This window comes from Apodemus sylvaticus, chromosome 12 (assembly GCF_947179515.1).
Source record: "Apodemus sylvaticus chromosome 12, mApoSyl1.1, whole genome shotgun sequence".
In the NCBI taxonomy this organism is placed as follows: Eukaryota; Metazoa; Chordata; class Mammalia; order Rodentia; family Muridae; genus Apodemus; species Apodemus sylvaticus.
Window position 1 is genome coordinate 26,753,972 of NC_067483.1, and position 26,989 is coordinate 26,780,960.

The 26,989-nt window shown below is 46.7% G+C and overlaps 1 protein-coding gene and 1 pseudogene across 1 annotated transcript in view; one reads left to right on the forward strand and one right to left on the reverse strand.

Moving 5' to 3' along the window:
- Marco (macrophage receptor with collagenous structure) overlaps positions 1 to 11,298 on the reverse strand; it is a 31,327-nt gene extending 20,029 nt beyond the window's left edge. Inside the window, exons 1-2 of the mRNA XM_052200775.1 lie at positions 11,094 to 11,298; positions 440 to 541 (exon numbers count right to left, since the gene is read on the reverse strand). Of these exons, the coding sequence (XP_052056735.1) occupies positions 440 to 541; positions 11,094 to 11,202 (211 nt within the window). The 5' untranslated portion in view covers positions 11,203 to 11,298. The remainder of the gene's footprint in view (positions 1 to 439; positions 542 to 11,093) is intronic.
- On the forward strand, positions 7,592 to 7,686 carry LOC127697980 (uncharacterized; annotated as a pseudogene).
- Positions 11,299 to 26,989: the final 15,691 nt, after the last annotated feature.

Consider the following 26,989-nt stretch of genomic DNA (forward strand, 5'->3'; position numbering starts at 1 on the left):
CCTGACAGTCTGTATAACATGTACACGTCTTCTATAGGACACAGGGTTCAAAGACAAATTCTGTGCATTGTGGGGGAAAGGAAACCTGATGAACTCTCCACAGCAGATCCCCGGGACCTGCTGGCCAGACAACCTAGCCATTGGGTGAAATCCAGGCCAGAAATAGACTGTCTCAAAATGGACAATGCATCTGAAATGGCTTTCATATGCATAACTCTCTCTCTCTCTCTCTCTCTCTCTCTCTCTCTCTCTCTCTCTCTCTCTCTCTCTCCACTCCTCCATTACCCAGGAGGGTCTAACCACTGTGCCCTAGCCAAGGGCAGCAGTACTCTCAAGAGTACTGCTCTTGTGCTCTAGTCAGCCTGAAGCTTACACCAGGGGAGCTTAGGTGGACACTGCAGGAGGAAACCACTCAGGACCAGGACCAGGACCACCTCACCTTGAATCACCAGCAGCACAGTGCCTGCCGTGAGCAGGATCAAGTGGATGGCCATGACTGTCGTGCAGAAGGTCCCCCAGTTCCTCTTCTTGGGCACCGGATCTGGAATACAAGAAGAGAGATGATGGCTTCAGAGGCACAGAGAAGGAGCCAGCCTGTGCCAGGCCACACGCCAGGGAGTAGGAGACTCCTTAGAAAGTAGGAAGGGCGTCCAGATCTTTCTTGCTCCTGTTTTTGTCAAAAGGCAAGAAGTTTCATGTTTAGTCTTTTATATGTATGGCTGAAGAGGAGGAGGAAGAGGAGATAGAAAGGAAGAAGAGGAGGAGATGGAGAGGAAGAGGAGATGGAGAGGAAGAAGAGGAGATGGAGAGGAGGAAGAGGAGATGGAGAGGAAGAAGAGGAGATGGAGAGGAGGAAGAGGAGATGGAGAGGAGGAAGAGGAGATGGAGAGGAAGAAGAGGAGATGGAGAGGAGGAAGAGGAGATGGAGAGGAAGAAGAGGAGGAGATGGAGAGGAAGAAGAGGAGTAGATGGAGAGGAAGAAGAGGAGATGGGGAGGAGGAAGAGGAGGAGATGGAGAGGAAGAAGAGGAGGAGATAGAGAGAAAGAAGAGGAGATGGAGAGGAGGAAGAGAAGATGGAGAGGAAGAAGAGGAGATGGAGAGGAGGAAGAGGAGATAGAGAGGAGGAAGAGGAGATGGAGAGGAGGAAGAGGAGATGGAGAGGAAGAAGAGGAGATGGAGAGGAGGAAGAGAAGATGGAGAGGAAGAAGAGGAGATGGAGAGGAGGAAGAGGAGATAGAGAGGAGGAAGAGGAGATGGAGAGGAGGAAGAGAAGATGGAGAGGAAGAAGAGGAGATGGAGAGGAGGAAGAGGAGATGGAGAGGAGGAAGAGGAAATAGAGAGGAGGAAGAGGAGATGGAGAGGAGGAAGAGGAGATGGAGAGGAGGAAGAGGAAATAGAGAGGAGGAAGAGGAGATGGAGAGGAAGAAGAGGAGGGGAGGAGAAGAAGAGGAGATGGAGAGGAGGAGATGGAGAGGAGGAAGAGGAGATGGAGAGGAGGAGATGGAGAGGAAGAAGAGGAGATGGAGAGGAGGAGATGGAGAAGACAAACAAGAGGAGGAAGGGTAGGAAAGCAGAAGAAGGAGAAGTGGAAGGAAGAGGAATGGAGGTGAGGGAAGGGAAGGGAAGAGAAGGGAAGAGGAGGGAAGGGAAAAGGAGGGGAAGGGGAAGGGAGGGAAGGGGGAAGAGAGGAAAGGGGGAAGGGAAGGGATAGGAAGGAAAAGGAAGGGAAAGGGAGAGAAGGGGAGGGGAAGGGAGGGTCGGGGAGGGAAGAGGAGGGAAGTTGATGAGCACCCAGGAGATGACACGTGAGGCTGACTGCTCCCATATCCACATATGTATCACTGGATGCATAGATCTTGCTCAGTCTTGAAAACCAGTGTGATGCCTGGTCTGTGTTGGAGTCACCAATGCTTACACAATGAATCATGGGAGCTACAGGTTGTATTTACATGGTCTGAGAGATGAAAGGGTTTGTTCCTGTTTCCTAAATGCTCTGTGAGGTTCAGAGATCTGAGTAACTTACTAGCACACAAGATGCAGGAGGGAAGTTTGTGTCTTTACTTCCTTGGTCTTTGGTCAGGTGAGAGTGTGTGTGTGTGTGTGTGTGTGTGTGTGTGTGTGTGTGCGCGCGCGCGCGCACATGCATGCAATGTATGATTGTCTCTCTGTGTGTGTTTATGTGTGTGAACATATGTGTGTATATATGTACATGAAGCTGTGTGTGCATGCAAGGCATGTTTGGCACAAGCTATTAAACAGAGAAACAAGAATGACAGGGGGTCGTGACCTCGCCCCAGCTCTATAAGGTCTGCTGGTGTGTGCTTTGTGAGCATTCAGGGGTGTGCCTTTGCTATCCTCCCTTCTGTGCGCACAGACACATACATATACAGTGGTTCCTTGCTGCTGGTGCCGGAACTCCAGAGCCACACAAAGGTATCAAAAATATAGAGATTATTGAGTTCCTTACACACTATGTGGTATTTGCATAGAAGCCACACACACTGTGTGAGAGGTGACATGCAATGGCATAGGAAGGAGGACCTATGCCAGAGTCCCAGGCCTCAGAGACCAGGGTGGGGACAATAAGAACAAACATGAAAAATGATATAAATGTTGTAAAAACGCCTTGGAGAAAAGATGAACACTGTGGGAATGGTTGTGGATGTTCGACTTGACCCAGAATGCTTTCGGAATTGGGTTTGGGACATAGCTTCGTGGGTAAAGTGCTTGCCTTGCAAGCATGGGGACCAGAGTTTGGATCCTCAGAACCCACATAAATGTTGGCTGGGTGTGGTTACCCTTATCTGCTATGTCAGAGCTGGGGAACAGCTGTATCAGTGAGCTCTCCGTTCTGTGAAGAGCCAGGCTTGTAAACAAAGTATAGAGTGGTGAAGGGAGACGTCAGTATAGTGTCCACACACACCTCATAATGCACCCACACACATGTGACTATGCATACATTTATGCACACACCCCACACAGGCCAGAAGGAATTCAGAGTTCCTATCTGACCCAAGACAGGTGTTGGGGAACTGGGGGCTTGTGCTTTGCAGGTATATCCCACTCACTGAACAGACAGAAGAGGGGCTGACCAAGCTCTTACGTTTACATTTGCTAGTTGAAGGTGGAAGAAATACAAAGGCAATGTCTCTTCTAAGTAGTTTGGCTCATGAGGAAGAACTTTCATAGTTAAGAGACTAAAAGGTTGCCTTGCTTAGGATTTCCAGTGCTGTGAAGAGACACAACATGACCAAAACAACTCTTATAAAGGTCATTATTTAATTGGGGCTGACTTACAGGTTCAGAGGTTCAGTCCAATATCATCAAGGCAAGAGCAGGGCAGTGTCCAGGGAGACGTGGGGCAGGAGGAACCAAAAGTTCTCCATCTTGATCCAAAGGCAGACAGGACAAGACTGGCCCCCACATGGTTAAGAGGAGGATCTGAAAGCCCACCCCATAGTGACACATTTCTTCCAACAAGGCCACACCGCCTAATAGTGCAATAGGGCAAAGCATGCACAAATGACCACATAGGCCCTCAGAGACTTCCCTGGGATAAAAGAGGGAGACTGGGCAGAAATTTTTGGAATATATTTCACACTGTGACAGCCTACTTTGTGGGTTCTGATGAAGTGAAGGACCCTGTCGTAAGGTGGTGCCCAATGGGCACATTCCTTAGTGCCCAAGGAATGACACTCCCAGAGGCTATCCTTTGATATCTTCATATACACGAGCACACACAGACACGCAGGCAGACACACACACACACACACACACACACTCATTCACACAGGAACACACATTGTACATGTAAGTAGAAGAAATTAAAGGCAGAGAACATTCAGAAACTAAAGAAAAAGTACCAAAAGCAGTTAGAAAGGACACACTATCTGCAAAGACATTCTACCTGAACGACCTCAGATTCTCTATTGGAAACCATGGAGATCAGGCACAAGTGGCACAGTGTGTTCTGTGTGCTGAAAGGAAAGAATTACCGACCACGAATTCTCTTGTGAATGGAAAGATCCTTCAGGAATGAGTGGGAAATACAGACATTCTCAGAAAAAGAGAGACCAAGAGAATTTGAAGGAACTTCTTCAAACAGGAAATGAGAATAGAAGACCTACAGTTTCAAAACAGAAAAAGAATAATGGAATGGTTAGAAGCACACATGTGTGCACACACCCACACCCACACCCACACCCATACCCCGGTTTCTAAAGTTTCACTTCATGGTTGAAAACAAATGTACTCTCTTCTTATATTGTACATAATTTATGGCAAGGAAATTCTTAAGATAATCGTATTTTTAAAGTGAAGAAGGACAAAAATTGAAATAAAATTTCTGTATTTGACCTGACATGGAGAAAACACTAATTCTAACAGACGGTGGCATATTGTGTAAGTGTGTTACAATGCTGGAAAAACTCCTAAAGAAGCTGCTGGGATTTCAATGGCTCACGTGTGTGGCATGGTCTCCAGCTGGTGATGCTGTGTGTGCATGCATACATGTATGCACACACAGGCATAAATAAAAATAATACATCAACATCCCATGGTAATATTTCAGTCCAAGGAAAAATAAAATACGCAGATATAAAACTAATGAAACAGATCTAGGATCTGTATACTGGAAATTACAAAATTCAACTTTAGGAAAATAAAGTGGAGAAGCGAAGAGCTATACTAGGTTCATAGACTAAACCTGTATGGAATAAAGATGTTAATCATTGATACATTCATTAGTAGGGGCAACATAACTCCTACCAATACTCTGACATAATTTTAAGTAGTAATAGACAGACAAGCTAATATTAAAATATATTTGGGTTAGGGTTAGGATTAGGGTTAGGGTCAGGGTCAGGGTTAGGGTTAGGGTTAGGGTTGGGGGGTTAGGGTTAGGATTAGGGTTAGGGAGGTTAGGGAGGTTAGGGTTAGGGTTAGGGAGGTTAGGTTTAGGGTTAGGGTTGGGGGGTTAGGGTTACAGTCAGGCTACAGAATAACTAAATCAAGCTGGAAAATATGCTTGAAACGTGAGAAACAACTATATACTATGCAGTACTTGAAACAAGTTGGAGTTGGGAGAGAGCTCATCATTGGACATGTCAGTTATTGTGGAGCTGTCCTTGCATGCCTAGAATGAAGCCTGCTTTGCGACTTCATGTAATCCTCTTTATATATTGCTTGATATGTTTTGCAAATATTTTTCCAAAGACTTTGGTGTCAAAGGTCATGAAATAGATTGGTTTTAAATTTGTGATCTATATGACCTTATTAAATGTGGGGAGCAGGAAATAAAAAGTACCAGATTCAGCGAAAAGTTTCTCAGTGCTCAGTGACCAAGACACAATCTACAGGGTTTCACTGACATCTTGGTCACATGACAGAGCACTTTTCCCCGAGCGTGCCCTCACGTCACACAGTGCCTCTGAGGATCACCTGTAGCACCTGCAGTGAACTTGTGTGTTGTGGTCCACTGTGTGCATGTGAAATGTTCTGCTCTTTCATAACGGTTTGATGGTGGGAAACAAAGACAGCGTGTCAGCACTCAACTGTCTATCTTCAGATGCTGCAGAAATGAAAACGTATATTCACATTATGACTTCATAAATATCTATAACAGTATAGTAGCCCCAAAGATGAAATGGTCCTAATGTCCCTGAGAAAAATGAACACTTCCGACTCTGGTGCATTCGTACTGTAGAGCACTACCCATTAATAAGAACCAACGTCTGGGATCCCTGTCTGAATGGCTCTTGGGGAATTACACTAGGTGATAAAATTGAAAGCCCTGGTTGGAGAAATGACTCAGGGGATAAAGCACTCATCGTAAAATTGTGAGGATCCGAGTTAGAACCCCCAGAAACCATCTCATATTGGCTGCAGAAGCACACAGCTGTGACCCCAAGCTTTTGGCAGGGGTGAGGGGAGAATGCAGAAGAATCCTGAGACACTGGAGGTCAGCAGCACAATGACAGGCCTTGTCTCAATCAAGGCAGAAGTTGAGACCTGACACCTGAGGTTGTCCTTGTCCTTTGACACCTGCTTGCATGTCATAGCATGTGCGCATGCATGTATACCACGCACTACTGCACACACATGGCATACAATTATATAGAGAGAAAAGAGAAAAAATAAAAGCGAATTTTTAATTACATTGTGTGTGTGTTTGTGTGTGTGTGTGTGTGTGTGTGTGTGTGTGTGAGACATACATGTGAAGGTCAGAATATAGCTTGTGGGACAGGGTAGAGCTTAGATGTGGGAGGTCTAGGCAGGCTGCAGACTCACAAGAGGTGCGGAGGTAGAGAGGAGAGTGAGAGGATGCAAAGAATAGTTGAAGATTCAGGAAAGGCGGCAGCAGCCACACCCACACGCCCGGGATGTGGAAGAGCTCTGTCTTGGGCTCCAAGGTTCCACTAACCCTAGTTCATGGCAAAGGACCTGGCTTGATGTTTCTCTGTAGCAGGAACTCCTAGCGGATGACTCTCTTCAGAGATCTCAGCCATCTGGGGGCAGTTGTTCACCATGCTCAACACGTCCATGTGTGTGCTATAGATATGTTCAATGTTTATTCCTAGTCATGCCTCACAGAATTTGGGACAGGCTGGAGATACAGCTCGGCTGGCGACATGCCTGTCACACAAGTACAAGGAACTAAGTATGACATCCAGAAGCCATGAAAAGGCCAGGTGTGGTGGCATTTGCTTGTAATCCCAGTGCCAGGGATACAGACAGGTAGGTCTTGGTTCACCGGCCAGCTTTAAGCAAGTTTCAGGCCCTAAATCAAAGAAAGGGGTGAATGGACACCTTCAGCTGTCTTCTAATCTCTATATACGTATACTCACATGCCTGTACACCTACACATACACATGCACACAGACACACACACACTCACAAAGCCGGGAAAAGGAAAAGGGTACACTGAATGCAGAACAGATGATCATTAAAAAGGCAACTCAGTACTAGAAAGACAGGAGGGTTCGTGTGAGGCTGTGGGAACACAGTGTGGCCAGGATAGTGAGAGGAAAATGCATATATTTAAAAGTCAAACTACATGATACAACTATGAGAATGGGAAGAGAGCTAGAGAGAGGGGGAGAACAGACAAACACAGAGCTGAGGAAGGAATATTTTACTTTTTTTTTTTTTTACTTTTTTATTGAAAAGGGAAGTAAAAACACTTTATGATAAAATTAAAGATCTATGTGGAAAAATTTCAGATAAACATGTTAAAATTGACAATTTTCATGGAAAATTAAAGAGTAAAGTGGTAGGCATGTAAAACATTGCTAAATTAATTGAAATATGGAATAGGAACATTTTATGATAGAATTGAAGATTTACATGGAAAATATTTCTGATAAAATTGTAGAAAAATGTAGAAAAGCATGTCAAAATTGAAGATATCATGGAAAATTTTATATAGATATAATAATGGCAGGCATAAAAGTATTCCTAAGTTGTTTGAATGTGGAATTATAAACATTTTCTGATAAACTTGAAGATTTACATGGAAAATATTTCTGTTAAACTTGAAGAAATATATAGAAAAACATGTTAAAATTAAAGATTATCATGGAAATTATACAGATAATTATCGGCCTTTTGGCTAAGATCAAGTGTAGTATCTGTTCTTATCAGGAAGGAATATTTTAAAAGTTTGTGAAGCTCACATCTGATCGCTTCTGGAATATATAATCAAAGCCCCCCCATGGCATTCCTGAATAGCTAAAAAATTAATAAAACCTGTTGAGGTGACACAGGCTTATAAACCTGGTGTTCAGGAGGTCAAAGTGTCAGAGTCATGGCTATGAAGGCCCTGAAAGGAAAATGTTAGTATTTTATCAATAAGGAGACGGCACCATTTTAAATTTCAAGACAGGCAGCAATAGAAAAATAATAAGTGAGGAAACAGAGTGTACTTCTGTTGGTAAAGTGCCTGCCTAACAAGCGTGAAGCCCTGAGTTCAATTCCCAGCACCACACACACTGGGCGGTGGTGCGTGTCTGTAATACCAGTTCTCGGGAGGAGGAGGCAGGAAGGTGGGAAGTTCAAGGCCATCCTTGGGGGTTCAAAGTCAATTCAGATGGTAGGAGATCCTATGTAACAAGGAGGAGGGGGGAGAAGGAAGAGGGGGAGAAGTAGGGGAAGGAGGAGGATGGGAGAGAAGGTGAAGGAGGAGGGGGAGAGGGAGGAGGCGGAAAGGGAGGAGTGAATAAAATATAACACAACCAATGATTTTCAGTGGTTTATGTTTGTTTGAAAATTGCAGGTTAAAATTTGATGACAGTGGGGTTTTTGTTTGTTTATTTGTTTGCTTTCAGAAGGAAATAAAAGTAACTTGCATTCCTGAGCTTCAGGTCATTTCTGTTATCACAGGAAACCTCGAGGGTCTTCATGCTCGCCAAACCTCTCGGCAATTACTGCTCATAATGGTGCTTTTCTAGAAGGTTCCACATATTCCCTGACTGCATGTCGGAAAGTGTTCCACCCGCCTTGGTCTCTTGGAGCTTTAAGGTTTGGTCTTGGCTTAGGGCTCAAGCATTGGTGTATGGAGCACAGCTGCAATCCGAGCCAGAAGTCCCCCATCTCCAGCTTTGACTTGACTCCAGTCCTGACATTTTCTGTTTTCCTGTGGTGAGTGTGTGCCTGCGTACATGCTTATGTGTATGCATGGTGTGTGTGTGTCTGTCTGTCTGTCTGTCTGTCTGTCTGTCTGTCTGTGGGGAGGGGCTGCACTTGACACATAGAGAGGCCAGGAAACAAGCTCTGATGACAGCTGCAGTCTAGCTAGCCTGCAAGCTTCCAGGCATTTGCTTCGTTCCATTTCCCAACACCCCACAGGAACACTGGGTTTATAGATGGGGGGTGGGGAGGGGAGCACTACTGTGCCTAGCTGTGTGTGAGTGCTGGGAATTGAACTCAGGCCCCCACGCTTGCGCAGCAAGCTTTCCACCAGACTCCTGTGCTGTGGTGTGTGTGTGTGTGTGTGTGTGATGTCCTTGATCTGTGTGTGTTCCTGTTGGTAGGACACATGCGTGCATACGTATGCAGATGTAAGTGGAGGCAGGCATTGACACCAAGTATCTTCCTCAATTGATCTCGGTCTTATTTTATTTTATTTATTTTTATTTATTTTTATTTTTTTTATTCGATATATTTTTATTTACATTTCCAATGGTTTCCCCTTTTCTAGCCCCCCACTCCCCGAAAGTCGGTCTTATTTTCTGACAGAAGATCTCTCACTGAACACAAAAGTCACCCGTTAACCAGATCAGCTCTCCACAGCCCTCGTTTTGCTACAGCTAGCTGCTGCCTTGGTCATCTCTTGTTGCTGAACACCCTGGCTCTCACCCACTCTCCACCTGTCTCTACCTACCAGAGTGAGCAACCTCCGCTACAGACCAGAGCACTCAACCTCCATGCAACCCTCCAGCCTCCCCACTAACCGCAAGATGGGGTTCAAATCCTCCTTCCCACCCTCTGTCCCACTGTGTGTTCTTCCCAGTTGTGAGCTTCTTAGATTTCCTAGGACACCCTAGTGTGTGTGACCTAGACATGTGCTACCCCTCCCCTCCATCCACTGCCTCATTTCTGTTCCTAGCTCAACCCCTTCCATACTATCAACCTTAGAAGGGACATAGCCTCTGTCCTCAGGCCCCACCCCAGGTTACATCCGTGATGTCCTGTGAAATTTTCAGCCTCAGCCAGTGATACCTTGTTTAGAAAGGTCAGTTGAGGCAGGGTTTACCCTCCCTGCCCCTGAGTATGTTTTTCTGGAGACCAACACTCCTACTTATCAAGTGTTTCTCTGCACCCAGTGTGGTGTCTGGAAGATAGTAGGTACTGAATATGTTCAGTCAATTGAATTTTCTAGAACGGTGTATCTTTAAAAATCCAGGGGGTAAGGGTATAAAATTGATCAATGAACTGCTTGCTTAGCAAGCATGAGGAGCTGAGTTTGAATTCCAGAATTCATGTGAAAAAGCCAGGCATGGAGGTAGCAGACATGTCTTCTGGATCCCGGTACCCACATCGGGTGGCTCACAACTCCCCTTAACTCTAGCTGATTTCTGCGAAAGATGACTCCCATAGATTGTTCTAGAATGGGAAATCAGAGCTCTCCAGTGGCAAACAAGTCCACCCTGACTTTAAATACTACAAATTCCTGGAGATGCAAAAGATACATCAGCTATACAACACTAAGAGACTAAGTAAGACTCAGTTTTAGAAGGCCAGAGAAGTAGCTCAGTGGGTGAAAGCGCTTACCACCAAGCCTGACCAGTGGGGAATTCGATCCCAGAATTTCACAGGGTAGAAGGAGAGGACGGACTCCTAAAGCTGTTCTGCCTTCTACTCATGCACCGACACACACACACACACACACACACACACACACACACACTTGTAGAAGCTAGACCATATCTTAGCTGACAGAAGATGAAAAATGCACTCTCAGGTCAACATAGGCTATTGCAGAAGCCCCCTTGCAGGGTATTAAAGGGCTTCTCTCCAAATATAGAGACAGCTTCTGTTTCAAAGTTGTGGACTTTCTTTTTGAAACAGAACTGTACAGAGCCTAGGTGAGCCCCAAAGTTGGCAAATAGTCAAAGATGTCTTGCAACTCCTCATCCTTTCCCAGAGCTGAGATCACAGGCATGTATCACCTGGGGTTGAACAGGGCTTCCTGCATGCTCCGTAAGCCCTCTACTGTGTGAGCTGGCTCTCAGGCCCTCAGGGGTTTCTTCATAATGTTTGCTTTGTATTTTCATCCCAACACACACCACATCGCATCCTCATAAGATGTTCATTAACGAAGGGACATTCCTTAACAAGCACTGGCATTAGACAACAGAAAGTATTTAAATATAATGTCTAAAAGGACTGGACTTTAAGCAAAAATTGACTCCACGTCAAGAACTCAGCATCTGTGGTCAGTTTTCCAGGAAGTCCAGACGGACAGAGTCTAGCTAGTGAGAGTCCGGTGGGAAACGCACCAGGGCAAGCCTGTCCCTCCTCTGCTTTTGTCCCTTGCTTCCCGCCAACAGACTAAGTTTCTGTGCAATGGCATTAGGAGGGAGTCAGACTTTACCGTTGATTTCGAAGGTCTCCATCACAGGGAACATGGCTCGGTCAAAATCAGCTCCGTCTTCTGTGCTGCCCAGGAAGTCTTCCTCCTTGAGGGTTTCTTTACTTCCCATTGCTAAGTTTTATAGGTGGCCAAAGCCCTGGAGCCAGCAGAAACGCTCCCCAGGAGGAAGCTGGGCTCCCATTTAACTGCGGCGGCAAGCTGGAGACTCACACGACTTCCCTTTGGCAATGATTCTTCAGTTCGCACAGTGTTTCCTGACTATGGGGACCAGTCTGTTCCGTAGTCCAGAGTTGATTATTGCTTAAAAACCAGGCTGTTCACACGTGGAGCTGTTGTGTGGGGAAGCTGCCTGTTAAGGGGAATTGAAGAAGTTTGGGAAAGACCCTCTGTGTCCCCAGGCCCCTAGGTGACACGAAATGGGCCTTGGTCTTCCTTTTTGATGCCTTCCCAATCCCTCCATCCATCCAGATCCAGCTAGCTATCCCAGGACTTCACCAGCCCACATGAAAATCTTCCTCTGACCCACTTCAGGCTGAGTTCATCTGTAGACTTAGTGGGGCCCTGAATCAGCATCTGGGACATGGCCTGGAAGCCCAGCTCCCACCCACACAGACCAAGTCCTGACCTATGGCTTAATAAGGTCCCATTGTGATACTAAAGTTTAGGAGGTGAGCTTGGAAGAGTAATGTGCTTGTTGGACATGGCTTCAAATATCCAGACCTTACTGAAAAACAAAATGACAGCAATGAAAACCAGGTGTGGTTGCAACGTCTATCACTGAAGAAATGGTGGGAGAGGGACAGGTGTACCTGAAGCTCCTTGGTCATCGGTCTAGCCAATCAGTGTGCCCCAGGTGCAATGAGAGAGAGAGAGAGAGAGAGAGAGAGAGAGAGAGAGAGAGAGAGAGAGAGAGAGACAGAGACAGAGACAGAGACAGAGACAGAGAGACAGGTACAGAGAGACAAAGTCAGAGAGAGACAGGGAGAGACAGAGACAGAGAGTGACAGAAACAGAGAGTGACAGAGAGAGAGAGCCACCAAGATAGAGACAGAGACAGAGTCAGAGAGAGCAAGATTAAGAGGGAGAGAGGGAGAAACAGAGAGAGAGAGAGAGAGACAAGGAGAGAGAGAGAGGAGAGAGAGAGAGAGAGAGAGAGAGAGAGAGAGAGAGAGAGAGAGAGAGAGGTCTTATCTTAAACAGTATGATGGAAGGCCAGAGAGATGGCTCAGTAGGTAAAGACCCTCGTAATCAAACCTGGCAATTTGAACTTGATTTCAATGATCCACATGGTAAGAGAGAAAACTGGCTCCCACAATTATCCTCTAGCCTCCACATACATGTATACATACCATCACACAATCACACATATGTGCACACACATTTACAGCACACACAACTAAAATTAAAACACTTTCACAATCATTCTGGAGGTGCCTTTTTGCAGCATACCTAAGCTTTCCAAACAACACTAGTGTGTGTGTGTGTGTACATGTATGTGTGTGTACATCCATGTGCGTGTACATGTGTGTGCATGTGTACCTGTGGACTCTGAGTGTCCATGTATGCATTTATCTCTCTTACTCACTCACTCACTCACTCACTTTGTGTGTGTGTGTGTGTGTGTGTGTGTGTGTGCATGTTAGGCACGTGAGACCTAAGCTTATTCCTATTGTCCCTGTTGAACCTGTGGCAGGTCATGAGGATTAACATGCGGATAGAGGGGAGCAATGTTTGCTGCAACTCATATCTGGTCCTCATGGCTGCTGTGGGATGGTAGAATTCAAGCTGTGTTTACCTCCTCTTTCACACTTGCATAACAAGGGAGACACTGATAACTCTTGTATTACTGAGTATGATCACATGAGCTCAGAGCTGGGCAGTAAGGTCCGTCTCTGGCTATCAGGAACAGTTGATCTGCTGAAAACGTTGGCGACTTTGCTCAGAGTATCTTGTTCTTCACTACTTTGAAAGTATCAGGACCTAAGTTCAATCCCCAGGCCCCATATAAAAAGGCTGGTTGTTGTGGAGTGTTCTCAAATCCTTTCCTCCCCAACTTGCTTCTTGGTCATGATGTTTGTGCAGGAATAGAAACCCTAAGACAAATTGGTACCAGCATAGTGGGGTATTCCTGTGACAACTTGTCCATGTTTTGGGCTGTGGAAGAACTTTGGAACTTTGGGCTAGATGGTCCATTCAGTGTTGAGACTTCTGTGGGATCTTGTGTAGGAGCTTGGAGGACAATGTTGAGAACAGTGCAGAAGATGGAGGCCTGGCTTGTGAAGTTTCAGAGGGAAGATTAAAGACTGTTATTAGGGCCATGTTTTGATTATGAAGATTCTGTGGTTTTGGTTAGGTGGGGCTGAAGAATCAGCTGTGATTAACAAGATACCAATACCACTAAAGCAAACCTTTGTGTTACTGAGACTATTGATGCTGGTTAGCTGGAGCTAAGAAATTAGCAGTGATTAAGAAGAAATTAGCCTCACTGAAGTGAAATCTTGTGGGAAGTGTTTTCTGAGAGCACAGAGGCTGTGTTCCAGAGATAGCCAAGGTTGTACCTCGTGCTGTAGCAGGACTTGGTATTGTGTAAGAGTCACCCAGATGGCACTGGTTTTAAAGGAATGAAGGGGTCATGAAGAGCAGCTGAAGTTCTTGCACTGTGAGAGGCCATGGAAGGCCATTGGTGAAGGTGCAACCTCAGTTTCAATTGATGGCCCAGGACTTGAAGGGGTCATGCATAGGAGCAGAGGCTTGTCACCATGAAGAGAGCCTATGAGAGGCTATTGGTGAAGCCTAATTACAGCTAAAGACAGCAGTGTTTTGGAGATGCCGGTACCATGAGATGATCACCAAGAACAGCAGCAACAGTGGAGTTCAGGCAGCTGGAGCCTAGAAGACAAGCTGTGTGCTACAAAGGGCAGAGCTGGAGAAGTGACCCAAGCCCTTGGAGGAGCCGGGAAGATCGCGAGTTGGATCCCAGACATTGAACCATTGGAGTTTGACTTTTGATTGTGACTGTGCCCTGATATTTTTCCCTCTTGAAGGAAGAAGGTATTTTAGTAGAGCCCACAGTTAAGAGACTTTGAATTTTTAAAAGACTTTGAATTTTAAAAGATATTGGATATTTTAAAGGGATTGAACTTTTAATATGTAAAGACTGGGACTTTTAACATTATTTAGATCTTGGAGATGAATAAGAAAGTAAGGGTTGAGGCTTAATAGTGATGCGTTTGTGTGTCAAGTTGACAAGGGGTCAATTGTACTGACTGGTTTTGTGTGTCAACTTGACGCAGGCTGGAGTTATAACAGAGAAAGTAGTTTGAGGTGAGGAAATGCCTCCATGAGATCCAGCTGTGGGGCATTTTCTCAATTAGTGATAAATGGGGAGGGCCCCTTGTGGGTGGTGCCATCCCTGGGCTGGTATCTTGGCTTCTATAAGAGAGCAGGCTGAGCAAGCTAGGGGAAGCAAGCCAGTAAGAAACATCCTTCCATGGCCTTTGCACCAGCTCCTACTTCCCGACTTGCTTGAGTTCCAGTTCTGACTTCCTTTGGTGATGAACAGCTGTGTGGAAGTGTAAGCTCAATAAACCCTTTCCTCCCCAACTTGCTTCTTGGTCATGATGTTTGTGCAGGAATAGAAACCCTGACTAAGACAGTAATGTAGCTGCAATTCCAAGTCTGGCAATTAGAGACCAGGATCCCTGGGGCTTGTGGGCTGGCTAGCCTAACCTACTTGGTGAGTCCCAAGTTTAGTGAGAGATCCTGACTGAAAAACAATGGAGAGGGCTGACGAGACGGCTTAGCAGGTAAAAGATGCTTGCGGCCAAGCTTGATAACCCACATTCATTTTCCAGGACACACATGGTAGAGAGAACTGACTCCTGAAAGCTGTCTCCTGTTCTGCCACACCACATACCACACACACACACACACACACACACACACACACACACACACACACACGCACACATGCATATAATTCACACAAGATAATCTAAATTCAGTGCACAACTCTCTCATGAACTTGCTGTGCAATTGCAAACAATCTGCTTAACGTCTCTGATCCCAGCACTAAGCTGCAGCTCCTTGAATACTTTAGCTAGGATTCATTATCCAGACAGGACGTGCCACCCACAGCATATAAGCTGCCTGGTGTACAAGTACCAAGAGCTGGTGTCAGGTTGCAAACCCAGAACATGGCTTCTGTAGCTGCTGTAAGCCACTGCTCTATCTGAGGTTCCCAGGGAGGAGTTTTGAGGAACTAGAGATGCCAGTTCTCTGAGCCTTCAGCCCTGGTCCCCAAGGAGCAGGAGGTTGAGATCTAGTGAGCAGAATCCCAGAGTGATCACATAAGGAGGGGAGGTGCGGTATCCCACTGGAGTCCTGCTAGAACTCCTTAGTTGATGGGAATCACTGTGAAACTCACATATGTGTCTTTAGACTGACTGTGTGTGTGTGTGTGTGTGTGTGTGTGTGTGTGTGTGTGCCTGTGTAAGCCAGATCTGTAAGACCTTGGATGTTGTTCCCCAGGTACCATCCACCTCCTTAGAGACAGGATCTCCTCTGGCCTACTAATCATCAGTGGGCCAGGACTGCTGACCAGCGAGCCTCAGAGAGACATCTGTCTCCACCTCCTCAGCACTGGGATTAAGTACATGCCACCATGCCTGATTTTTCATAGTGGGTTTTGCAGATTGAACTCATGTTCTACAAGGCAAATGCTTTGTCAACTCAACCATCTCCCCTACCCCGAGATGAATACCACTCTTACAAAGATTTAGTTGATCATTTGGGTATCTTTATGCCTGTCTCTTGTGAGTGAAGGTGGGCGCATGTGTACACGTGACTGAAGGCCGGAAGAATACACTGGGTGTCCTTCGAAATCACTTGTCTGACTAATACTTTAGGTGAGGTCTCTCCCTGAACCTGGGGCTCATTTGGACTCTAGGAACACTTGGTGACCCTGCTGGCTCCACCCCCTGCACTCCTGCAGGCATGTACCTAGCTTGGTACTCAGATCCTGAGCCCCAAGTCCATGTCCTCATCGCTGTGCAAGCAAGCGCTCTGAACCACTGACCCATGGCTCCAGTCCAGATAATATTTTAATGCAATATCTAAAACGCCCAACAGTGTGCATACCACCAGCAAATTACCAACATTTAAATAATGGCAGCCTACCCCAGTACTGAGCAATTCAGCTCCTGTGGGTCCTAGTCCCAACCCATTATAGCATCTTCATTACATGAGACTCCAAAAGTTGCCCTGTGTGCCTACAGCCTGGGGCAAGGACCAGTGGGGCTGATGAGTGCGTGGCACATCTGTAAAAGAAGCACTCTGCAGAGACCCATGGAGCATGGCTCTAAGGAGCACTTCATGTCTTGTCAGATGAAGCCTTCACAATCCTTTAACTCTCCCATTAGGCACAAAGCACACCATTCCAGGGGTAGGGTATGGTCTCTTCCCAAGCTCCATTCAAACCCTTTTATGTCCAGGAACGCAGATCTGACTGTTCTTTTCCCACATGAAGTGGTCCATTTCTATCTGGGGACTGACTTGTTCAAGATATCCAGGGTTGGGCTTCACTTTCCAGGCATAGTGTGTCTGATTGGATTGGAGTGTTGAGAGGCATGCCAAGGAGCCCTGGTGGAGGTATGTCCAGTTTTCTCATGTCCTCAGAGGAGATGGCTTAGGGCTCATGCTGCTTCAGTATGATGGAAGGAATGAGGATGAGGGGACCCCAGGCAGGTGTGATGCCATCTTGGAGTACTCTGTAGAGCTCAACATCCCATCACTTAGTGGGTCCCACATTTGTTAACTGGTGAGCTACCTGCCCGCATGTTCAACAGGAAGAGCTCTGGGGTGACCTTATTCTAGCTTGAGAGTGGAGCACTGGTGTGGTGCTGAAGTGACTAAGATAACGCCATCTTGTGTTATGATTCCATGTTGTGTCTGCCTAGACACTTCTCTCCTTCCTGACAGTCACAATTGCCTTGGCAACACATTTGGAATTTCCATGACCCTGACTATAGTCCTGATGTCATAATAAAGTCATAAAGTCCACAGTCAAAATAAGTTATATTTATACAAACTAACCATAATGGAAAAAGTATGAGTCAGAATTAATTGCTGGGGCTGGAGAGATGGCTCAGCAGTTAAGAGCACTGGCTACTCTCCCAGAGGTCCTGAGTTCAATCCCCAGCACCCATATGGTGGCTCACAAACATCTGTAATGGGATCTGATGCCCTCTCCTGGTGTCCATGAAGACAGCATTTCACAGTATGAGAGTTAGACCTTGAAAGTTAATTCAAACAGAAGATAAAAGAAAGATGCTGGAATCATTGTTGCTATGCTAGTACAAACAGAAGTTTGTCTTGAGCCACTAAGATGAGAAATGATGGGGGGGTCCTTGGCGTCCCAGGACATCCTGCCTGTTGTCTCAGGTTACAGCTTAGGGAAGTAAAGGTCCTGCATACACAGGGGTAGCAGGGTCGGGACCACAAGTTTGCTTTGAGACCAGAAGAAAGGACAGAGAGTGACTCCCCAGTTCTATCACTCCCAGGTCTCTGCCAAGAGCACTCTAAGTCAACAATCACAGGGATCCTCAAACATCAATGTTCACTGCAGTACCATTCACAACAGCTAAGTTACAGGACTAACCTGAGTGTCCAACAACAGAAGGATGGGTGAAGAAAATGTGGCTTGCTTATACAGTGGAGTTTTCATAGCCAAAAAGTGGAGCCATGCCTTTGGCGGGAAAATGGATGAGACTAGAGGCAATTATATTAAGTGAAATAAGCCAGCCTCCGAAAGTCCAACATATGATGATCTTTTCTCTTGTGTGGCTCCCAGATTTTATAGAGATAGATGAAATTCTATATATATGTATACATGACATGAACAGAGACTATGGTTGCTGACAAGGGAGATAAAGAGGCTAAAAGGAGGGGGGGAGGTCTGAGAAAGGGAAGAGGAGGGACACTGGAGGAATATGCTCAACACTCAATCAAACTGGTCTCCAACCAGGCCTACACAGGGCAAGGCCAGTGTGATGGTTCTATTAACCTGACATGACCTGCAGTCACCAAGGAAGAGATGGGGAATCATCTAGATCTGGTTGGCCTTTGGGCAAGTCTGCAGGTGATCATTTAGAGAGTTGATGTGAATGACTCAGTCCACTGTGGGTGGCACCATTCTCTAGGCAGGGATCCTAGGCTGCGTAAATGCAGAGAGGGGGCTGATCACAGGCCAACATGTTCAGTATCTCCCTGTTCTTGACTGTGGATGTGATGTGACTGGGTGCTTCAAAATCCTGACTTCTCTACAACGATGCACCGTAACCTGAAAGTGCAAGTCAAACTCTGTCTCCCTTAGGTCGCATTTTGTCAGAGCATTTTATCACAGCAAAAGAAATGAAGCTAGAATTGCCAGGAAGGCAGCTGCCTCCTCTCTGATTTCTGGGACACAAGTTCTCCTGAGCCTGTACACCACACACCCTGCATTCCTGGAACCTCAAGGTCTTCATGGGTGACCAAACTTTCCATTGCACCACTCAGAAAAGGGAGTGTCAGAAACACATGCTTCTCTGTGAGAGAGCAAAATGAGGTTTAGGGAACTGTAGCAAACGTGGAGTGGGAAACAGTAACCATCAGTCCCATGCTTATAGGGTCTTAGAACCCCTCCCCCCTCTCTATGCATCTCCGTGTGTGTGTGTGTGTGTGTGTGTGTGTGTGTGTGTATGTGTGTGTGTGTGCAGCTCTCCCTCCCTCTCTCTATCTCTCCTTCTATGAGTCTGTGTGTACTTATCTCTCACTGTCTCTTTCTGTGTGTGTGCATGTGTCCATCTCTCTGTCTGTCTCTGTGTCTCTGCATGTGTGCATGCACACGTGTGTGCATCTCTGTGTGTGTCCATGGGTGCATCTCTTTCTGTCTGTCTCTGCCTATGTGTGTGTGCACACGCAAGTGTGTGCATCTCTTCCTACCTCCTCCTCTTCCCTCCTCTTCCTCTCTCTCTCCCTCCCTCCCTCCGTCTCTCTCTCTCCCTCTCCCCATGCCCCTTCTGTGTGTGTGTGCACACTCTTGTATGTGTGTGTGCTAGAGGGAGCCAGATGACAACTTTGGGCTGTTCCTCCCGTATCTATGAAGTAGCCTCTCTCAGTGACCTGGAGCTCATCAAGCAGACAGAGCTGGCAGAACAACAGCCCAACAAGCCTGTCATATCTGTTTATATACACGCTTGTGTGGTACATGTGTATGTGCATATGTGTAGGGGCCAGAGGCCAACACTATGTGCTTTCTGCTCTTGCTGTTTACCTTAGCTTCTGAGGCAGGATCTCTCATTAGACCTAGAACTCACCAACTCCCTGCCTACCCTGGGCAGCCAGTGAGCAGTGGATATCTGCCTGTCCCCCTCCCCCACAGTACTAAGTGGGGAGCATGCAGACATGCTGACAGGGAGGACTACATCAAGTGAGTACTTTTATGTGAGTGCTGGGAACCCAAACTCAGGTCCTCAAGCATGCACAGCAGGCTCTTCAGTAGTTGAACCATCTTACCAGTCCCTGGCTTTTAAAAAAAGCAGACATAAGTTCTGGGGAATCAAATAGAAGTCCCCATGCTTACAAGGCAAGCGATCTCCCAGTTGAGCCATCTCCCCAACATCTGCCTTGCCATTTTCAATAACCATCTTTTCCAGATGTTCCCCTGTCCATTCCAAGGACACTCTGCTACATACACACTGACTGTTCCTCTACTCCTCTGATGTCTTAACTCCAACAACCCCTGGTCTTAGGACCTTTGACCTCTGACCTCTGATTCTGCCATTCTCATGTGGCCCACTGCCCACTGCCCCCTTCACGTTCTGTCTCCGCTCATCCGCTTGTATTCTGATGGTGCTTGTAATCAGCCTCCTGCTCACAGCCTCCTCTGCCTTATCCCTTTGCCTTCATTGCTCTTGACAAAACACATGACCCTGGTTAGGCCTGGTCCTCCCACAATTGGATGTAAATGGGGGGAAAATGAGACTAATGTGATTACACAGATGGTCCGACGGTCTCGTTTAATTACAGGACATGAACTGCAAAGGAGCCTTAAGCCTTTCTGGTAATTGTAGAACAGTTTCTTATTCTGCTCACTCTCCCAAGCAACTCTTTCAGACCCGACTTCATTAAACTCCTCTTCTTCACTCTTACCAGAAAATGCTACCCTCCTCCTTATGTGTCCGGGGGCGGGGGTGGGGTAGGGGGGAAATACACACACATGTGTATTGTTGGGACTGAAGAACAAGCTGAGGTGTTATTCTTGTGGCCACACACGTCTTTTGAGGCAGGTTCCTTCATTGGTTTGGAAGCTAGACTGGCTGGCCACTGAACTCTGGGGAGCCTTACGCCGCCTCTTCCCCAGCACACACCATACACATGGCTTCTTAAAATGTGGATTCTGGCCTGGAACTAAGCTAGCCCTCTTCCTTGCAAGGTCAGCACTCTACTGACGGAGGCAACTCCCCAGCCTCAGCCTCCACACCCTCCTCTTTGCTGGTCTTTCCTCTCGGTTGCACGCCATGTTCTCTGCTTCACTCAGAAAACCCCAGGCACTGGGGAAAGAACTCTAGACTCTCCTCATCAGTGTCTGGTCCAAGGATCCTGCCAGCAATACTAAAATTTCCTGAGACTCTCCATGCTCCCATCAGGACCTCATGTGCTCTTTGCACCTGCCGGCATCACCTCCTCAGTGGTGTGGGCTGTTCCTCCCTCTGCCTGGGTTTACAGTCTCACCTGGAGCACTCCCAGCAGCAGAACACAAACCTGGTGTTTATGCCACCCTAGTGCAGAAGCTCCTGGTCTACCACCCTGTAAGCTAACACCCGTGTCTTGCCCTTCTTTCTGTTAAACTTCCTCAAAAGCCGTCTATCCCACTATGGTCAACTCCTCTGCTCCCGTTCTATAGGCTATCAACTGCAGCGGGGTAGTCTCCCCTTGTCAATCAACTGAAACTACCTCTGCTAAAACAGCAATGGACTCTTTAGGTAGCATTTGTGATTGACCCTTATCAGAAGCACGGTGTGCAGTTATTTCTTCCATGGAATAATCTAGTTACTCCCAAAGACAGAACTTCTGCTGGCTGCTCTTGGGTTAACTTAACACACAAACCAAAGTTAACTGAAAGGAGAGAACCTCAGTTTAGAAGTTGTCTTCCTAAGATCCAATCGAAAGGCATTTTCTTAACCAGTGATTGATGTGGGGAGGGCCCAGCCCATTGTGAGTGATGCCATCCCTGGGCTGGTTGTACTGGGCTCTCTAAGAAAACAAACTGGTGCTTGAGGGACCCCTTTTCCTTCCACTGGGTTGCCTTGTCCAGCCTTAATACAAGGGGAGGGGCCTAGTCTTGTTGTAACTTAATATGCCATGTTTAGTTGATATCCCTGGGAGGCCTGCCTTTTCAAAAGGGAACTGGAGGAGGAGTGGATGGCGGTGGTAGAGGGAAGGGACTGGGAGGAGAGGAGGGAGGGAAGACTGCAATTGGGATATAATATATGAGAGAGCTGGGCAGTGGTGGTGCACACTTTTAATCCCAGCACTTGGGAGGCAGAGGCAGGCGAATTTCTGAGTTTGAGGCCAGCCTGGTCTACAGAGTGAGTTCCAGGATAGCCAGGGCTACACAGAGAAACCCTGTGTCGGAAAAAAAAAAAAAAATATATATATATATATATATATATATATGAGAGAAAATGAATTAAAGAAAGAAAGGGAGAAAGAAAGAAAGCAGGCAGGCTATGGGGAAACACGCCAGTAAGCAGCACCCCTCCATGGCCTCTGCATCAGTTCCAGATTCCTTCCCCGTTTGGGCTCCTGTCCTGACTTCCCTCCGTGATGAACAGGCATGTGTCTTCATGACTGGTCTGTATGGTGCTGGGGATGGATCCCAGGACTCTGACTACCTGAGATCTGCGGACTTTCTTGGGGAAGTGAAAGCGATCCTGGAGTTAGGGGCTTCTAGGCAGACTCTTGGTAGGTTGCTCAACATCTACAGCCACTGTGGCTGTAAGAAGCCCGAGTAGCAGTCCGGGCTCTAACATAGATGGTAGAGTGTTGGGAGGTGAGCTTGTGCACAGTAACCTGGTCGCAGGTTGAGCACCGACCTTGAACACTGGCGACCTGGTAGGGGACATGGGACAGAAGGAGTTTGGTCACGCCCCCTGGGCCCCTGGCTCCTGTCATAGTTGCAGCCCCCCTGCCCTTCCCCCTGCCCACAGGAGAGGTGTGTGGCCATCAGTCATGCCCCAAACCCCTGGTATTCTGGCTGGGCTCCACCCCCACAGTTACCTGGCTACAGCCAGGTATGCCCCACTCTACAGTCACCTGGCAATTGCCAGGTAGCCTGGCCTACTATAAAATGGGATGCTTGACCCCTCCTCCCTCTCTTGCCCTCTTCTCTTCTCTTCTCTTCTCTTCTCTTCTCTTCTCTTCTCTTCTCTTCTCTTCTCTTCTCTTCTCTTCTCTTCTCTTCTCTTCTCTTCTCTCCTCTCCTCTCCTCTCCTCTCCTCTCCTCTCCTCTCCTCTCCTCTCCTCTCCTCTCCTCTCCTCTCCTCTCCTCTCCTCTCCTCTCCTCTCCTCTCCTCTCCTCTCCTCTCCTTGGGTCTTTCTTTGCCCATTCCCTTCCCCCCTCTCTCCACATGACATGGCCAGCTTCTACTTCCCTACATTTTTCTCTTTCCCTCTACTTTTCTGCAATAAAGCTGTAAAACCATGGGCTGCCTCTCCTTCCAACGAAACCCGCCGTGCTGGAGCAATGGAACAGGCCCACAGTAGAGTGTAATGGAGTCTACCTCTAATATAAGGTAGAGTGAGACTCAGGACATCTGATGTTGTCCTCTGTCTTCTGCATGCACAGGGAAGGAAAGGCACACCCACTCACATTTACACATATGGCATTTGTACAAGGAGTGTCAGGATAAGGGTTAAAGAGAGGTCTCAGGCAGGAAAGTGCTTGCCTTGCAGTCTCAAGGACCTGAATTGGACCCCTGAAACTCACATTAAAAAACAACCAAATAAAAACCAACAGCTGTATGGGTGTAGTGGCACATGCCCAGGCATGCTTCTGTGTACACAGACACACACTGACAGACAGACACACACAGACACCCACACCCCCCCACACACACCACATATATGTACTCATGCATATAAGAAACATAAATTTTAAAAATGTATGTATGAAGCAAAACTTGACAGAACTGCAGGGAAAAATGGGTCTGGTCCTTCAGCACAGCACTTTGAATGACAGGTCAGTCAGACACATGGCAAGTGTCCTAGTTGCATTTATGTTGCTGTGATAAAAATCCCCTGACAAAACAACACAACAGACAACCTAAGGGAGAAAAGACTTATTTAAGTTTACAGCCCCATGTTATAGTCCATCATTGTGAAGAAGCGGTCACATCACATCCACCATGACAGCAGAGGGGAGCGATATATGCATGTTCACTTGCTTCTGCGTAGCTCCATTTCTCCATTCAGCTCAGGACCCTAGGCCTAGGGATTGGCACCTCCCGTGCTGGGCTGGATCTTCCCACAGACACACTCACAGGCCAGCCCAGTGAACACAGTTCCTCACTGAGCCTCTTCTTAGGTGGTCTTAGGTTGTATCACTTTGACATTAAAGCCAGCCAGTACAGCAAGTAAAGAAATTAAGACCTTGAACAACACAATAAACCAACTAAATCTATCAGATACACACAGAAGCGCAACACAGTGACAGAATGCACATTCTAGTCAAGGGCATAAAGGACATTCCTGAGAGATGTCACATTAGGCCACAAACTTGGTCTCAATTGATTTTACAAGTTAGATAAACCAAGTATCTTCAATTACAAGATGAAATTAGAAAGCAATTAACTAAAGAAAAACTAGAAAATTTCTAAGAATGTTGAAATTAAATGACACACTCTTCCAAAGTTATCTTGAAGAAACATACAAGAAATACTAGAAAACATTAAGAGATGAATGAAGACAGAAATATAACACACCAAAGCTGACATACACTTACAATTGGTTAGACTTTCACTATGACATATCTATTTTGCTACAAAATTATATATGTATATGTATGTGTAGGTATAGGTGTAGGTGTAGATGTAGATGCATATGATGTATATGTACATGTATATGTATGTATGTATGTGGAGAAGGCAGATGACTATAATTATATTTGCGTGTCTGTATTGTGTATGTCTATGTGTGTGTTGATGGATGGATGGATGGATACTACTGGTGTAGATGGCTCAGCTGCTGCCTAAGCATGGAGACCTGAGTTCAGGTGGCTATGATCTATGTAAAAAGCTAAACAAGGCAGCACATGTCTATAATCCTAGTGCTGGGGGCCTGGGGGTGGGGAGAGAAATCTGAGGATCGTTGGAGCTTTCTGGCTAGTCAGTCTAGCTGGATTAGTGAGCTCCAGGTTCACTGAGGGAGCCTGTCTCAATAACCAAGGTAGAAAGGGATTGAAGAAGATAGCTGACATTACTCACACACACACACACACACACATACATACACATACACACACATACATACACACACATACACACACATACATACACACACACATACACACACATACACACACATACACACACATACATACACACACATACACACACATACATACACACACACATACACACACACACATACACACACATATACACACACATACACACACACATACACACACATACACACACACATACACACATACACACACATACACACACATACATACACACACATACACACACACATACACACACATACACACACACATACACACACATACACACACATACACACACATACATACACACACATACACACACATACACACACATACACACACATACACACACATACACACATACATACATACACACATACATACACACACACATACACACATACACACACATACACACATACACACACATACACACACATACACACACACATACACACACATACATACACACACATACACACACACATACACACACACACACATACACACACATACACACACATACACACACATACACACACACACACACACAAACCACACACCACAAGTGACATTGACCAATATGGCCTCTGACCATTCCTTGCTGAGTAGGGTCTTTAACCCTAGTTAATATGGAGAGTGAGCCTCTTGTCTTCCTCTTTTCTCTGCCCTTAATCTTCCTGGAGACTGGGTTCAGGGGGAGACTCCCTTGTGGGAAGAGTTCATTCACTAGCTGTTTAGTGTCATATGACTTTGGGGATGAATGGAGTGATCTCAGCATCAGAAAATGGAAGTGCGTGCTTGTGAAAGCGGACCTGGGGCTTCAAGTGTTGCCCAGGGGTTGCTTCCCCTTTCATTTCTGTACACTGCTAGCAGGCAGCCCCCGGCACTGTGAAGGCTGAGGTGGTGTGGGCAGAAGTCTTCTGTGTAGAAAAGCCCGCTGAAGGCTCATGGACACTCTGTGTGCTGGCTAGTTCCATGTGTGCGCTTGGCATAAGCTAGAACCACCTGAGAGGACTCTTGGTTTTAGAATTATCTAGGTCAGGTTGGCCTGTGAGGGACTTTCATGGTTGAGTTAATTGGGGTGAAAAAATGAATTCTGAAAATGGATGGCACCATTTTATGGCCTAGGCCCTGTACTGTGGAAAATTTAGTGTGTGTGTGTGTGTGTGTATGTGTGTTCTGTGTGTTAGGGCTTAAGGAGGCCAGAAGAGGATGTTGGATCCCTTGAGGTTGGAAGTTACACTTGTGAACTGCCCAAAGTTGGTGCTGGGATATAAACTCAAATCCTCTTACAGAGCAGCAAGCTCTCTCGGCCACTGAGGCATCTCTGCAGTCCCTGCTGGATGGCATTAGAGAGAGCTGGCTGGCATCAAGCAGGCAGGAAGCCGGGAGCATCCATTTCTCTCTGCACTGGAACTTGGATGTGATGGGCCCAGCCGCTTGAGTCCCTGCCTTGCCTTGCCCACCATGATGCTCTGTATCTTAGAGTCAAAGGCCACACAGGCCCTCTTCTCTCCTGACTTGTTTGTGGGCAGGGCCCTTTATCACAGCAAGAGAAATGAAGCCTGGGAACCTAGAAAGCACTGGGGACCCAGAGGAAGGACAGCAGCTGCACGTCATGTGACCGATCTTTAATGTAGCTGTGTGCTCGGTGATATGGTAAAGAGAAGCCTGAGGTCAAACTGTCCTCATGTTGGCTGAAGCAGAGGCCTGAGTGGCTCTGGGAGGTGTGGGAATGAGTCCAGCTGAAGTGAAGAGATCAGTACTCACTGGGCAGTTGACCTGAGCTGAACTCAGAGATGGATGTAGAGGCGTTTGGGCTTCCAAAACAGACTGAAGATGGCTGTGTCCTTGCCTAGGACTGCTACAACCAGCTGACAGGTCTGAGAGCAGCCCAGAATCCATTCTCCCTTCTAAAAGCTGCCTTATTCCCTTCATCACGATGATCTCCTCTTGACTGTGGATATAGCTCAGTGGGTAGAGTGCTTGTCTAGCATGTGAATAGTCCTCAGGCCAATCCACAGCACTGCACAGACTGCATGTGTTGGGGCATGCCTGTACTCCCAGTAGCAAGGCTAGTCCTGGGTTACATGAAACTCTGTTTCAGGAAAAGAAGGGGGAGAGAGGAAGAGAAGGAGGGAGTGAAGGAGTACAAAGGAAAGGAAAGGAAGGAAGGAAGGAAGGAAGGGAGGGAGGAAGGAAGGAAGGAAGGAAGGAAGGAAGGAAGGAAGGAAGGAAGGAAGGAAGGAAGGAAGAGAAAGAACACTCAGCCCATCTTCCTTACTGTCAATCACTCTGACACTCCTGCAGGGAACCAGAACAAGCCCAGTGAGCAGACTGCACT